This window comes from Protopterus annectens, chromosome 7.part1 (genome assembly GCF_019279795.1).
Source record: "Protopterus annectens isolate FY-2018-M chromosome 7.part1, PAN1.0, whole genome shotgun sequence".
Taxonomy (NCBI): domain Eukaryota; kingdom Metazoa; phylum Chordata; order Ceratodontiformes; family Protopteridae; genus Protopterus; species Protopterus annectens.
Window position 1 is genome coordinate 339,747,975 of NC_056740.1, and position 17,264 is coordinate 339,765,238.

Here is a 17,264-nt window from a genome sequence, read left to right on the forward strand (position 1 = left end):
ACTCTCTTCACACACAGATTTTGGGTGATGGATATCCAGGCCACGGAGCGCAGAGACGAGCATCTCCCAACTGCCTCCAGAGCAGGGCAATCAGGTACCCTTTCAGGAGCACTGAAAAGGCCAGCTGTCCTGGTGTTGAAAGGACCCCAAAAGCTTTGATTCAGCACCCAACCTCTGCTGTGGGAGGGGGTCTATTATGATTGATGCCCTCTCTGTCTCAGAAGGACTGTGTCTAGAAGAGGCCAGGGAAAACCCTTGGGACTTACACAACCACAGTTTCTTCTCTTCCTTCTGGTTTCAAGAGAAAGTCCATTCGGGGGTAAGAAGAGTGTATTCACATGGCAGACAAGGTCTTGTCCTCTTGCTCATTTTTAGGCAGCATCTTTAATTTCAGGTCCAAACAAAGTGGCCCTGTCACAGGGGGCATTAATAAAAGATATCTTGAAGTGTTCCATAAAGTTGCAAAGACACACCCAGGTGTGTTGGCAAACAGTATTCCGGTGCCTGCTGCTCTCGGCGTGCCACATTCAAGATAATGCACTTACAGACATATTTGACAGGGTCTGTAAGTTGGGCAACTGCATCCTAAATGCTTTATTATCTTCTGCAGATAAGGACCCAGAGAGGGATTTGGACAGCTCCCTTGTCAAATCCCTCTAAAAACATGTAAAATGTGACAGACAGTTCAGCACCCTAACAGCAACCAAACTTCTCAAGACTTCAAAAACTTCAGCTTTAATAACAGATGTAAGCACTTTCACAATGATAACATTGCTTCTTCAGACACAATTACTCACAAACTACTCATCTTATATACCATTCAAAGTCAATTATACAATTAAAAACAATGAGTGAACCCCTCCCTCCCTTAAAGCTGCAAAGAACATGACAATCATTACTCATAACAGTCTGCATGTAAAAGTGCATAAAAAATATTTACAAAAATTACTTGCAAAAAATTATAAAAAACATTCTAAAATACACAGAAAATATAATCACTTTCTCCTAAGTTTACATGACTTCAAAACAGGCTTTAGGGGCACAAAGTAATTGAGACCAGACCCCAAATGTGCAACCAGCCTCAAAATCCAATTGAGTTCAGCACTCTCAGTTGTATTAACCACATCACCCAACCTAATATTGTCCTTTAATACCTGCAGGACTTTAAAAACAAACGTATGTGTAGGTCCTGTGCATTTGGAGTGCTTTGCTGAGCACTATACTCCAATCCCCTATGTGTACAATAAATATGGTTCCTGATACACTCTCTCAGGTGGCGATTGGTCTTTCCAACGTAAAACCTAAAACATTCCGCACAATGAGCAATGTAAAGCAAGTTCTTCGTGTTACAGTCAACAGTGGTCCTAAGTTGTCAATCATATCCTGTGTCTGGATGCTTGAAGAATGGAGATTCATCGACATACTGACACAGTAGGTGCAGCCTTTGGATTTAGTGCTGTTGTAGTCTCATGTGGTTCATCACTGGTTTTCTACCCTAATAGCAAACTTCACTAACACATACACACACTTATCAAACATGTCTAGTGCCCTGGTACTGACTTTTGAGGGGATGGACAGTGAAGCTCTCCTCGGTGAGCTTCTTTCTGGTGGCTGCTGCCACCACCACAGAATCTACCACAGGACCCTTGCTTCAAAAACATCTGTCTTTATGGTAAAATCAAATTTTACTAAGCTTCCAGGGGATGGGTTTGACCATGTCTAGTTACTTCCATGCCTGCTTTGAAACCAGGTAGTTTGTCAGTGAGATAGATCACAAAAGAGGTAGATGTGCCAGCCCAAAAACCTTCCACGAAGACTGAAACGTCTTGGGAGGAGCTATCATTGGACCATCCTCCTCTTTCTGTTTAAGTAGTTTGAGGATCTCACCAAAAGGAAGGGACCACAAATCTTCAAGGAAGGACCTGGAAGACTTCTCTCCTTCATTGAAATCAGTATCTTCTGTAAGGGACTCCTTCAGGAAGCCCAACTGCCTCCTTTTGCAGGAGTGCTTCCAGTAACCCTCTCTAGAGGAATTCTCTGAAGAAGATAGGAGTTCACAATGTGAACTGCCTCGAGACTCAGAGTGGCTGGCTGCCCTGACACGATGGCAGGGACCCGAACAGCTGCATGGGGTAAGGGAGGATGCGAGCAGGGAAGGGAAGCTTGCACTCTAGAGTGAGAAAACACTCTCTCAAAGGCCTCAAAAGCCTACACTGGTACAGGCCCTGATGCCACCCCAGAAGGATTCAATGATCCTGACAAAGGCAAGGCCCAAGAATCTATCAGACTATGCTCCAAAGCCGATGCTGAGTTATCCACGGCCAAAGCACTGAGGGGAAGGGATGGCACTGACAGTTTTGTAATCGACCCTGACCCCCCAAGACACCAGCCACAACAGGATGATTCTGAGGCCCATCAAGGTCTGAGGTACTTGAAGTTGATTGGGTCAGATAGTTGGTTGGCGTCGACAACATCCAAACCTTCGCATCCGACACAGTTAAACCCAAGGATTCACTTAGATCAAAGTCTCCCGATTCCAGAAGTTGGATCAGGGAATGAGTCACAATCAGAGGGGAAGGAACATGCCCCAAGCGTCAGACAGGGGTCAGAACCAGGAGAACCCCAAATTAATATGGATCCTCAGCAACTTCATCATGATGATGTCATGGATGAGGGTCTTGAAACTCTCTGAAAGGACCTTTCCTCCAGGAAGGGTGACTTGTACCTAAGGCTTACTGGTTCCAGAGAGAACCAAGGTTCTGTCAATAGTGGAGTAGAAGACTCGTTTTGACTGGTTCCAAGGCCACAGCCAGATTTGATGGTTTATAGATCTTTGGCACCAGGCCGGAAGAACCCAAGTGTTCCACAGACCACTTTCTAGAGTCGTTATGTTTCTACTTGCGCTGTTCCCTGTCTTTTTCTTTTCCTTGCTGTACTCTTCTCACTTTACTCTTACCTGAAATTTTCTTGGAAGTTGGAGAGAAAGGCAATAAAGACTGTAAAGGGGGAACTTCTCCCACTCGCAGGGAGAAGCCCCTTCAGCAAATCATTTTATGAGTCTTTCAGTAATGGCTCTGGTTTCAAACAAGGCACAAACAGAAGTGACCACATTTTGTGCAGGCATACTGATGACGAATTTTGTGCCCACAAACAATGTACCTCTTGAAACTGAAGGGTTTTCTCAGCTATCTTGATAACAAGGGCAAAATCAAAAAAACTCGACACAAAAGAAAAATAACAACAATAACCAGCAGATAGGGAACAGGAAATTTACACTGGGCCTGGCACTCATGTCCCTCTTGGATAGAGGTAGCTTATAAATGCCTGGCCTTCAATGTCCTGTTTGGATGCAGGATGTGATTATTCTTTCGGGAAATGAAATTCAAAATGGAAGGAGGCACCAGACCACAGCAGATAAAATCATACACAATTTAATGTAACAACTTAGACCAAAACGGGTGAGCGCTTTCACAGCACAAAAGCCACTTCAGACACAAATGCATTCCATTTCCTACTATTTAAATATCAAATGTCCACTAACAATACAGAATCAATTAAATATTACAATACTTTAAGGGACTATACAAAATAATTTTAAAAAAATAAAAAATATGTACACACATCAGTAAAAGTAAAATAAAACATAAAAAAGAAAAATATATAATATTATTATGCCCATAAGAGTATTCATAAAAAATGAAGTTATCTACTTAGGGGCCTATTCTACAATATTAGCTGTATAGAAACCTTGTCATTTAAGCCTCTCCCCATGGTAGCCCGCATCCTAATAATCCACTCTAACGCTTTCATTTCAACTCTATTCCTAACCGAACCTCTTCTATTTCCTATAAAGACCTCCTCTATAATCATAAATTTAAATATGAGTAGAGCCAAATTCCATGACATGTTTAGCCAAAGCATTCATTTCAGCTCTCCTAGATATGTCATAGAGATGGTCTCTAATCCGATCTCGCAGCCTGCGAGTAGTCATACCTATATAAAATGATTTACATAGAATGAAATAGGCTAAATAAACTAAATTAATGGTGTTGCAATCTGCTTTTACTCTAAAAATAATGTTCTGTTAGTATCTGGTTATGTAAATCTCCCACTAGTGTCTAAAGTGTGGCAATAATTGCATTTGTTGCAGGGGAACGTACCATAAGTATTACCCACAGTGTGACTGCCTCCCTCAACAGTATGCTTCGGTCGACATAGAAGTCGTTTTAGTGATTTCTTATTTTTAAAGGCATATCGGGGTACATCCCCTACCAATGCCTTAACCCGTTCATCTGTACATAAAATATTCCAGTTCTTACTATAAAAATTTTGCAGCAACCTAATATTACTGGAGTAAGTCACAGGAATTCTCATATGACTACTGTGAGAATTATTCTTTACACTAGTGGTCTCAGCTGCAGAGAAATAAGGTCTACCTTCCTTGTTTCTCAATGAAATAGTATTAGAAATTATAGGCTGAATTTCCTTTTCAGTATAGCCTCTCTTAATAAACCTATCTTCCAAATGGATAAGTTCATTTTCAAAATTTTTATCATCTGCTGTCAATCTGGAGACCCTAAGTACCTGGCCTTCATGACATTCTTAAAAACATGTTGGGGATGCATGCTACATTGGTGGACATATATATTTCTATAACACTCTTTCCTAAATATCTGTTAGAAACTCCCCAGTCTCTTTTCTTATAATTCTTACATCCAAAAAAAAATCAATGGATCTAAAGGAACGATTAGCTGTAAATATAAGAAAGTGTGTACTATGGCTGATTTCATATACGAATGACTCAAATGATGATAGATCTCCTTCCCATAGCAAAAAAAGAATGTCCACAAATTTTCGATAAAAAACTATGTTAGTATGCAAATTCTCCCATAGGATTTTATGTTTCTCCCACATGGCCATGACAAGGCTGGCATAGCTACTGGCACAGGATGTGCCAATAGTTATGCCATCCAATTGTCTGAAAATGTGTTGCTCAAACATGAAGATGTTATTCTCAAACATAATCTCAACAAGATAACATAGAAAATCTATAACTTTTAAATCATATGTACCATCCTCCATCAAATATTGTTTGATAAATTCTAAACGTATTCCATTAGGAGTGACAGTAAACAATGATTAAATATCCATCGTAACCATCAAGCATGTATTACTTGGTGGATTATTGTGGAAATGACAGAAGAGGTCTCTCACAAAAAGCTGAGTATCTTTCAAGGTACAGGCATTCTTGGCCAGTAAATGTTTTAGATGTTGCTCTACATAGATGGAGAGGGGCTCTGTACTCCATCCCCATCCTGCCTCACTGGGGGTATCTGAGGATGTATTTTGGGCAATCCTTGAATCAGAGGTATAATCTGATTTTCCACAGCAAAATACTCAAATCATTGTTAATTAATTGGCATTGCAGACATTCAAACAGGGCATTAGACATCTTGTTATTACATTTTTTTAACCCATTCGAGATCAATAGGAGGAAACTAGTTCAGAAAAAAAAAAAATCCCAAGAAGGAAAGACATCCCTGATCAGTATCAGTAAGAAACTAAGGTCCCTCATAAAATCATCCAAGGCTAACTTCGAAAGAAAAATAGCCATGGATTTGAAAGATAAACACAAAGCCTTCTTTAGCTATGTCAAGAATCTAAGTGGCAACTCGCAGATATGCTCTGAACTAGTGCAAAATAGCACAAAATGTACTGAACCTACTGATATTGCCAACATCCTGGCAGATAGGTTCAGTGCACACTTCACCCCCCCTCTCACCTCCAAAAGGGCCCAAAACAATACCGGAAAAGTGTAGTGTCCCAAAAATCACAGACACAGGTGAAAACAGCCCTTTCAAAAGCCAAAAACACAGTGTCAATGGGGCCAGATGGTGTCCCAGGATGCGTCTTGCACGAACTACAGAATGAACTAACCCCCCCACCTAAACATGCTGTTCAACCTCAGCCTCTCCACAGGCTACGTGCCCATAGAATGGTGCACAGCAACGGTTATTCCGCCCCACAAAGGATGGGCCACAACTGACCCTGGTAACTATCGCCCCATAAGACTGACTAGCCTGGTCTGCAAGGCTATGGAGCGCATCATCATGGAACTCATTAACAAAGACATTGGGAACCTCCAAACACTTGACCCGATCCAGTTTGGCTTTGTTAAGGGAAGATCATGCCTACTAAACCTGGTTGACTTCTTTGAGACAGTCACCAAGACCATAGACGAGGGAAAGGTGGTTCACACAGCCTACCTTGACCTTGCCAAGGCGTTCAACACCATTCCTCACTCAGGTATTATAGAAAAACTCACCAGCCTGAACATAAACTCCTGAACATAAACTCCTAAGTCACAAGATGGGTTACCAACTGGCTTACAGACAGAACTCACACAGTAAGAATAGCAGGCTCCAGGTCCGACTCTAAACCAGTCACAAATGGTGTCCCACAAGGCACGGTCCTGGGACCCCTACTGTTCGGCATATACTTCTCAGAAGTACAGGCAAACACAGGAGGACTATGGCTAACCAAGTTCACCGATGACTGCAAACTGGGAGCCATAATTGACTCTCCAGCTGACATGGACATCCTCCAAAAAGGCCTTACTGAGAAGGACATCTGGTGTCAAAGTCATGGCCTGAAGTTAAATGCCAAAAAATGCATAGTCATCCTGTTTGGGAAAAAAACACGAATTACCACATAGGTGGCAGCCACCTTAATACAGAAGAGGTAATAAGAGATCTGGGGACCCAGGTAGATAATAATCTCTCCTCTGACAATCATATTGCCAAAGTAGTTAGGAAATCCTATGTGGCCCATCTAATTACTAAAGGGTTCGCATCTAGAAATAAAGAGGTTATAGTGCCCCTCCACTCGTCACTCATCAGACCCATCATGGAGTACAATGCCCCATTTAGGATGTACCTCACAAGACACTTCCAACAGCTTGAAAGACCACAAATGTACCTCACCAAGAGGATTACTGGCCTCAAACATACGTCCTATGCAGCCCGACTGAAAAAACTCCGGCTGTACTCAGTGGCATATCGCTTACTCAGAGGTGATCTCTGCCTGACTTACAAAGCCATGTCCAACTCAGAACTGATGGACATGCTCCACCTAAAGAAATTCAAGTCACTGCGAGCCACGCACTCTAGTGAGCTAAACCTCACCACAGCAATAAATAGAACACGCTGGAGGGATAGATTCCTGTCACAGAGACTCCCCATGCTTTGGAACAAAATTCCTAACTACATTAGGCAGTGCCCCTCACTAACACTCTTCAAGAGAAACCTTGACGAGTGGATGGGTAACAGAAAATACACCCCTGGGATCACTTCATTGGCTCTGCTTGACAGAGGCTCAGTTAATTAATCAAGGGGGTGGCGAAAGCCCTCGGGCAGATAGCCTAGTACCTACCTATGAACCTAATACATTCATAAACTGAAGTGCCATTTAACATGGTTAACACAGCTTCTCTAAAGAAGTAATAATCCATTATTACTGTGGATCCCCCTTTGTCAGCTGGCCTAATAGAGACGGTTCGATCATGACATAAGGTTTCCAGAGCCTCCCTTTCCCCTCTAGTCAGATTAGTACAGCATCTTATATTGACATTATCATCATACAAATAATAAATATTAGTACATAACTTCTCAAAGGTTTCAAAAACTCCATTAGTAATGGGCACATAATTCTTCTTCTTTTTACAAGTGTTCATACCACCAGTGCTACCAGTGCTATCACAAAATTGTAATTTCAGCATCAAATTTCTAACATAGGATTTTAATTCAATAATATTGTCAGCTAGAGTCATTCGACTGGCTGGTATAAACGCCATACCTTTATTTAAGGCACTGATTTCATCTCTAGTCAGAACGTGTTTGGAAATATTCCAAACTAACGACTGTTCTGTCTCTGCCACATCCTTTTGAGTGTGAAAGTATTCTCTTCATCCATAGAGGCCTTCCATTTCAAACGGCCTCTGCTCTGTGACCGTTCCCAAAAATGTGTCGTACGTATGGGATATGGTGTAGTTAGGTCATCATACCCATGCGGATTGTTCATAGAATTATGTTGACTACAAGCGGCTTCACTGGGAAAGTAATTTTATTTCCTGCGTGCTCCCCCTGATATTGAAGATGCAGGGGGTATGGACTTATTCAATGAGGCTATATGTACATTCTGTGCGAGTGACAAAGTTTCCTGGATCTCCGTGTCAGCAGCGGTAGTAACATGATTCTCAGCTCTTAAGTGGAACTAGCTGCTAACTTATTAGCTTGAACATAAACTGTAGATGTTTCAGTTGAACCACAATCTGGGTCTGAAGCATGAGAGGTATTACGATTAACCTCTCACGGCCAGGCAAAAACCTGGTCATTAGCAAAGTCATTAGTATCCCTTTGGATCTTCTTCTTTTTATACATCAAGAGCTGGGACTCATAAGCCGTGGTAACTTCAATGATATGATCCATCTTAACATCGACTACAGAGGGTGGATACTTTTCATAGAACTCAGACTGCATGTTGTTAACATTTGAAATGAGCAACTCTTCTTCCGGCTTGAAGAAATCTATCAGTAGGCGCATATAACTATAACTAGTCTCCAAGTTAATCTTTTGCCACTTCTTTGTAAGTATTACCATAAGTGGATATATTTAGTACTCTAAGCCCACGAGGAAAAGAAAATTCAGCCTATAATTTCTAATACTATTTCACTGAGAAACAAAGAAGGTAGACCTTATTTCTCTGCAACTGAGAAAACTAGTGTACAGGGTAATTCTCACAATAATCATATGAGAATTCCTGTGACTTACTCCAGTAATATTAGGCTGCTGCAAAATATTTATAGTAAGAACTGGAATATTTTATGTACAGATGAACGGGTTAAGGCACTGGTAGGGGATGTACCCAGATATGCCTTTAAAAATAAGAAACCACTAAAAAGACTTCTATGTGGACTGAAGCATACTGCTGAGGGAGACGGTCACACTGTAGGCAACAGTTATGGTACATTCCCCTGCACAAATGCAATTATTGTCGCACTTTAGACACTAGTGGGAGATTTACACCACCAGATACTAACAGAGAATTAATTTTTAGAGTAAAAGCAGATTGCAACACCATTAATTTAGTTTATTTAGCCTATTGCATTCTATGTAAATCATTTTATACAGGTATGACTACTCGCAGGCTGCGAGAACGGATTAGAGAACATCTCTATGACATATCTAGGAGAGCTGAAATGAATGCTTTGGCTAAATATGCCATGGACTTTGGCCCTACTCATATATTTAAATTTATGATAATAGAGGAGGTCTTTATAGGAAACAGAGGAGGGTCGGTTAGGAACAGAGTTGAAACGAAAGAGTTAGAGAGGATTATTAGGATGTGGGCTACCATGGGGAGGGGCTTAAATGACAAGGTTTCTATACAGCCAATATTGTTGAATAGGCCCTTAAATAGATTACTTCATTTTTTATGAATGTTCTTATGGGCGTAATAATATTATATATTTTTCTTTTTTAAGTTTCATTTTACTTTTACTGATATGTGTGTACATATTTTTTAGTTTTTTAAAGTATTTCTTATAGTCCCTTAAAGTACTGCAATATTTAATTGATTCTACATTGTCACTGGACATTTGATATTTAAATAGTAGGAAATGGAATGCATTTGTGCCTGATGAAGTGGCTTTTGTGCTGCGAAAGTGTTCACCTGTTTTGTTCTAAGTTGTTACATTAAACTGTGTATGATTTTATCTGATGTGGTCTGGTGCCTCCTTCCATTTTGGATTTCATTGTTTGTGTTTTTGGAGGGCCTGTTTGCCTGCACCGTATACCTGACTTGCCTTTTCATTCTTTCGGGAAAACTTTGCTAGGCTTAGAAAGGCCTAACCAGGTCATTAGCCTCATAACAATCTATGATTTTATAACAGCAACAACAAGGAATAGCTCTAATTACCAGTAAAAATCTGCACTACAAGCAGAAACAAATCCATTATCCAAATTCAGAGAGTAAGAAGGAAGGAGAGAGACTAGTACTAAGGAGCACCATGAGGCAATAAAAAAAAAATCTAGGCAGGGGAGGCAGGATGAGAAATTGGAAAGTAGAAAAAGAGTGAAAGTTTGTTAACACTGTCCCAAAAGGGAAGGAGAAAGAGAAAAAAGCGCTCAACTAACACCCAAAGCACTGAGCCTAGACACCTGCGTCCAAAGTAAATGAGAGTAAATGAGATCGGAGGTAACTTGGGTCAAATGGGGGATTATGGGTAAGGGGAGGAGCCTGTGCCTCGGATCCAAAGTCTTAGAATGGCCAAAGTCAGATTAGAAGTACCCATTTGTTGAGGATGGGTAGAAAAGACAACATCAGAGCATGTATTTTCTTCTTGTGCTTTTGATTGAGGTCATTGGTGGAAAGTGTTCGAGGACCAGTGCACTCACACATTTAAATAATAAATAAAATAAAAATGCATAAAGTTTTAGGCAAACACTACTTAATCTAAAACGGAAAATCATCACCTGACAATCACAGTTTCAGGAAACATTTTTTTAAATGATTCTGCAATCTCTGAGGACCATCACAAATCTCCATGACAAGTATCCATATAACTATTCCTGGTTTACTGTCAGTGACATCATTTAACATTAGAACAATTAAAATCTTCAAGGGTGATTAACCTCACAGGACCAGATTTTAGGTATCCAACACCATCCAACATCATAGTTCAGGTATACCGTTTCCTGTTAGCCCTAATATTTTTATGGCTCGCACCTTAGTAACTGGGAGTCTTGCTGTTTTATTCCTCTGATCCCAAGTAAAAAATGAACCTACAGTAGCAAGTTTCTCTCGCTTCCCTTGATCAAGCGAGCTGGCCTCCAGGCACTTAACCTATCCCATCTGGCAAGATACTATTAAAAACCCATCACAAGAACTTGCTTTAACTGTGCAAGTATAAGACATTCTAAGAAGTGAAGATCAAATAACCAGATCTGAGGAGATTTGTACTATCCAGAGGCATAAGTAATCACAACCTGGTACGTGGAACTGTGATGAAGACAATAGAAATAATCCACATGGAAGCCACCACCAGCCAAACAATGGTAAATGCTTGTGCAGCCATAAAGAAGGACTAGCATGGAATCTAATAACCAATTATCTAACCAGAACTCTGAAACAGAAGACTTCGTTTATTTATTGCATTTGTTGACTGGGAAAGTTTGACTGGACAAAGAGACCCCTTTTCAGTGGAGGACTGGGCAGAAAGCCTCCAAATGATTCACATTAGTTAAACATTTACACATAGAGCAGAAAAAAAACAGCACTTTACAAGTGTATACAAAGATTAGTGAATAATGCAGAAAAAAATCCAGCATTTTACAAGTGTAAACATAGTCTAGTGAATAAAGACACTGTAAAAGTGTATACATGGTACAGAAAAGTCATTCAATAGTGCTCTGAAAAGTCTGCATAGTAATGGAGTAATTGCAGAAAGGACAATAATGCACAGAGAGAGATTACTGTTATGAGCAAAGGAAGATTATGAGCATAATTCAGTATACACATGTAAATGTCAGTGGACCACTAGCATTGTATTATGTACAGACATAAATGTTGGACAAGTGGCAGTGTATACTTCAGTAAGCAGCTTCATAATAAAGGCATAAAATAGACAAAGTTGCAGAAAAGCAGTGTCCGTTTATGTATATGTATGTGTATATATATATATATATATATATATGTATATATATATATATATATATATATATATATATATATATAGATATATATGTATATGTGAATATATATATATATATATATGTATATATATATATATATATATATATATATATATATATATATATATATATATATATATATATATATATATATATATATGTGTGTGTATATATATATATATATATATATATATATATATATATATATATATATATATATATATATATATATATATTATATATATTTTTTTTTTTTTGCTAGTTATCAGCTGGTCTGGTCGACTACATGCTGATCAAAGAAGAAGGACTACAAGTGATTGAAAGTATGATGGAGGGGAAAAAAGATTCTATAGGTGAATGTAAGAAGGATGAAGCCAGTAGGAAGGTGGCGGTAGTAGTTATGGCCAGCGGGTGACACAATACAGAAGTAGGGCTATGAGAAAGAGATGAGAAGAAGTAGATGAAAGGTAAGAAGAACTGTGGAATGACATCATTCTCTCCAGAGGGTGGGTGTGTGTGTGTGTATGTATGTGTGTGTGTGTGTGTGTGTGTGTGTGTGTGTGTGTGTGTGTGTGTGTGTGTGTGTGTGTGCGTGTGTGTTCTGTCTACGGCTGAATGGGTTATGACAAAACAGCAAGATGTAGTGGGAATAGGGAGGTGAAAATTTCAGCTGAGTTGGTTATAATTCAGATAACAATTCAAGCAAAACCATACAGATGGAACAACAACAGAAAATGTAAACCAGCACAGTCAGGCAGTCTTGATCAAGACACTTTTCTTAGTTCTGAATATCCACGATGCGTAAATAAATACAGCATTTTCCAACTAAGAAACATAACTACTCGTAAGAGTCATGTGCAATATATGTACCATGCACTTACATAATAGTATAAAGTATTTGTACTTCTTACTTGCCATTAAAACTTTATGATTTCATTACAATGGATAAGAAAATACATTTAAACAAGCAAACCTGCTTTTCATATTCCTTCAGGATTTTAGAAGTGAGATGTGTTGCTGCACTTAATTCATTCTGGGGAAAAACAAAAAAAAATGTTAAACTACACCAAATGATCTGATTTGATCATTAATAACAGTTAATATTAACAAAAACAATTAACTCAGTGTTAAAGTTTAGTAAATGCGGCACCATTAGCGAAGACAAGAAACAATTAGTACCACTGAAACTCATTTTTCTCACCTTATTCAATAACTAGGTCGTCATGCTGGGCTAACTAACACAGTGTTCCATTTTAAAGTGACTTCTTGGAATACACACAGCATAATAAGCAAAACAACAGTAAAATGCAAAACTGAGATATATTAATAGGCAAAAGTAAGGTGGCTGGTTACAAGCAACACTACACCGGAACAATCACACTCGAAATTAATTTAGGCACAAAGCCCTAATACTTTGGCACACATCCCTATAGTTTTATCGATGTACATATTTATCATGAACACAGGTTTCATAAAACTGCCTATTCAGCTGAGAACAGTATTCCATTTCCAAATGAATTCTCCTGTTACTACTTTTCACATCCAGGCAGACTACAACTATAGCTAACAAAGCACATGTTCAATTTCACAATATAACAAATTAAACTTACTGAGTGGTTTCACTGAAAAGGCAAATAGCACTTCCAACATGGATACACACTAATCAACAGCTTAATTTCATCCCTCCCAATGTGAAAAAAAAATGAGAAACAAAAGCCAGTGATACTGTCAGCTTGAGTATAATTCCATTACTGTCTAGTAAGTACACTGCCTGAACCTGAAAGACAATCAACCAAACCAAGTGAAGAGAAAACAGTTTGGGAAGAATCCCGCAACTGTTCAGAAAAAAAGTAGCTCAAGCTACAGCTTTGGTGCAAGATATGACTTCCAGTAATTTAGAGGAAAACATAAGACAAATGTGCTCAGAGTTGATTAAATTAAATGAAACACTGAAGGAGAATATCAACCCAAATGGAAAAAATGAAATTATAAAAGCACAAATAAGCAAATGGACTGGTATTCCACAGCAGAAAGGGCACACTGTGTGTATACTCCAAACCTGGCCATGACAAAATAGCCAAGATCTGTATTAGTAAAGATGCAATCATACCAGCAGAAAGAGTTGATCCTGACAAAACTGTGGCAGAAGGGCAAAATATTAAATACCGGAGACAGCAGAGTATTTGAGGAAATGATTACTCACTCTACACCAAGACAGAAGAAAATTTATCCCAGCAATCAGGAAATGTTGAGAGGCAGGTGTGGGATTCAAGCTGCTCTATTTAGCCATCTTTAGAATATTTTTCCTAGAGGAGCAAAGTCATTTTTGATGCAGAGGAGGCTAAGAGGGAATTACAAACTCTGCCCAACAAGGGGTGAGCCATCAAACAGAGGGGAACTCTGCTTCCCATTCTTCTGATGGTAAGGTTCACGGACAGACTTTGCTACTGAAACCTTTTTCCAATGTTCCAAAGGAAAATGCTTGAGAGACAGAAAAAAAACACTGCAGTTGACCAGAAGAATCAGGAGTAACCTGGACTTAAATCAGAGTCTGGGGTTGTGAATTAGAAATGAACAGGAACACGTTTACCAAGACTGAAATTAGTGAATAATCCCATTTGTGAAATATAGCTTTATAAGAAAAATAGTGGCTGAGAAAGACTGGATTTGTTGACATTGTTAAAGTTGTTGGGGGACTGCCAGGTACATGTCCCAGTTCATGTCAGTAATGTTTGGAGGGACACTAAAAGGAAAAAAAATAGGGAGAAGCGTGAAAAAACAACTAAGTGAAACTAATTTTGCTCCTAGCAGTATTTGTATAAAACATTTTATGATATAAATTGCATGTTATATAATAAAGTATTTCAGTGAATGTTGTATGTGATAAAGATACTAAAGTAACAAGGTGCTTTTTTTCTGTTTTTCAGTTTTAAGAAATACAGGCATTACAATGTAAAAAAGGAAGAAATGCTGGACAAAAGCATATTTAAGTCAATAGACTGCAATCTTGGGCTGTTGGGGGTGATGGGTTGTAAAAAGTACACTGATTGTAATACATGTAGAACTGAAATGTTTTCTTTTTCTTTTCCATAGGTGAATGTCCGGATTAACACCACTGGCTTCAACTAATGACAAGTTTTTATATGAATGCAAGTGGATTTAAAGAAAATGAGACACCACAATGTAACTGTCCTTAAATGTCCAGTGCTGAGAAATATGGAGCTGAGGGCAGCTCTACATTTTGATCTTATGTCTCCATGACTAAAGGTAAAGGCAATAAATCAAGAGGTATGGACATTGTTTACTGAGAAGAACATAAAATTAAAGGGTGCAAAGGCAAGCGGTTCAGTAAAACAAAGTCTGAAATTATTAGAAGTGAATAAAAGATAACTAAATACTCTAATGCGCTTACTAGAACGGTGTATAATTTATTTTATTTAAAAATAGCCAGTGCACTTTTTCTTACGGCTAAGAGTTTATGTTTTCTGAAAACATACAAGTTGTTTTTCACATCTGGAAGTTGACTAAAGATAAGACAAAGACAGACAGCAAGGAGCACAGGCTATAATATGTGTCTTAGCATGAAGACCCTACTTTAAGTTAGATTTTGCCTGTATGTGTGCAGCTGTTGATTGAGAAAAAGAAATTATGTATTTACCATAACGTTCCATGTGAGTTCTTCATCTCGCCTTTATTGTTACTGATGGCTTCGGAGCCGATCCTCGCCTCTGAGTCAGCCAACTACAAAAGCTCGAGATCTAAAGTCAGCTCGAGGCCAGATCCCTATTCCATGATGCACTACGAACCTCCCTCAGATCTTGTTTGCTGCTAGCTAAAGGCTAAAGCCGTTATTATGCCACTCAATCAGAAAAAAGTTCCAATTCAGACTTCTCGGACCCCTAGTAAACTGGAAGGGGGTTGGTGGGCGAGATGAACAACTCACATGGAATGTTATGGTAAGTACATAACTTCTTTATGTGAAGTTGCTCTATCTCGACGTTTATTCTTACTGATGGGTAGCGTCCCAAGCACCATCTTTCTCGGGGGCTCAAGGGAGAATGTTCCTCAGAACCGCAGAACCAAAGGAGGTCCTGTCCCTGGAGGCCTTATCCACTTTATAATGGTTGATGAAGGTATGAGGTCTAGACCATGTGGCAGCCGCACAGATAGAGTCTAAAGGTATTTTGGCCAAAAAGGCTGAAGAAGTGGCTACAGATCTGGTGGAATGAGCCTTTATCCTTTGTGGTAAAGAATTATTTGTAGAAGTGTATGTGAAAGCAATACAGTCTGATAACCATCTGGACAAGGTGACTTTAGACAATGGATCACCTTTCTTTGCTTCTGAGAAGGAAACAAACAACTGTTCATTTTTTCTAAATTGTTTGGTTCTGTCCAAATAAAATCATAGTTGTCTATGCACATCAAGTTTGTGAAACATGTATTCCAATTTGTTTGTATGGTTGGGGGAAAAAAAACGGGTAATTCAATAGTTTGATTGAGATTAGCTTCTGAGCAAACTATGGATAAAAAGAAAAATTAGATGGGGGGGGTTGATAGTCGAGGCTTGTAACTCGGTAATCCACCGAGCAAAGGTTATTGCCACTAGAGATAAAGTCTTCCAAGAGAGGTATTTAAGGTCACAAGATGAAGCCGGTTCAAAAGGGGGTAAAATAATGTGGGAAAAAGCAAGGTTCAAATTCCAAGGCATGGAGGGCGTTTTGATGGGTGGTCTTAGATAGAAAGTGCCTTTTAAAAAAGCTTTGAATACTCGAGACATAATATTTGAAGAGTCTAAACCCAAATGAAAATTGGAAATAGCTGCCCAAATGAAAATTGGAAATAGCTGCCAATTGTACCCTAATTGTAGCTGCAGCAGCACCTTCATTGAAAAGTTTAGTAAAGAAATTTAGGATGGCAGAAGCAGGAGCCAAATAAGGGTCTATTTCATTTTGAGACGCCCAAATAGAGAATCTTTTCCACTTGCTATGGTACATTTTTTGTGTGGGTAGCTTATGAGAGGCTGTCAAAATGTGTTTAACTTCTGTTGAAAGATTAGGAAACCTGGCTATGTTTGGAATTGGAGCAGCCAAGCTATCAGTCTGAGGGACTGCAGAGAGGGGTGAAGAGTTCCTGAGGTGTGAGTCAGGAGATCCAGCACTGGGTCCAGGATCCCACGGCTCTTCCAGTAGAAGAGGCTGGAGGAACAGGAACCAAATCTGCCAAGGCCAGAATGGGGCTATTAAGATCAAAGTTCTCGCACAGACTTTGCTTTCTGTAGCATGTTGGGTATCAGGGGTATTGGAGGAAAAGCATAAAGAAGGCCCAGGGGCCAATCGTGCACAAGTGCATCCCTTGGGGTTTCCCCTAGAGGGGGAATTAGGGCAAAGTAGTTGTTGCATTTGGTGTTGGCTGGAGTTGCAAAGAGATCGCAGCAAGGCTGGTCCCATCTGTGGGAGATCCTTTCTGCCACTTGATGCTTCAGAGACCACTCATGCGGCAAGAGTATTGCTTTGC

General features: G+C 39.4%; 1 protein-coding gene across 2 annotated transcripts in view; it reads right to left on the minus strand.

Annotated features, from left to right (window-relative positions):
* The window catches only part of APPL1 (adaptor protein, phosphotyrosine interacting with PH domain and leucine zipper 1), a 1,282,591-nt gene that overhangs the window by 862,779 nt on the left and 402,548 nt on the right, over positions 1 to 17,264 (minus strand). For both annotated transcript variants that reach the window (XM_044078766.1, XM_044078765.1), the window contains exon 3: positions 12,724 to 12,783. In XM_044078766.1, the coding sequence (XP_043934701.1) occupies positions 12,724 to 12,783 (60 nt within the window). The remainder of the gene's footprint in view (positions 1 to 12,723; positions 12,784 to 17,264) is intronic.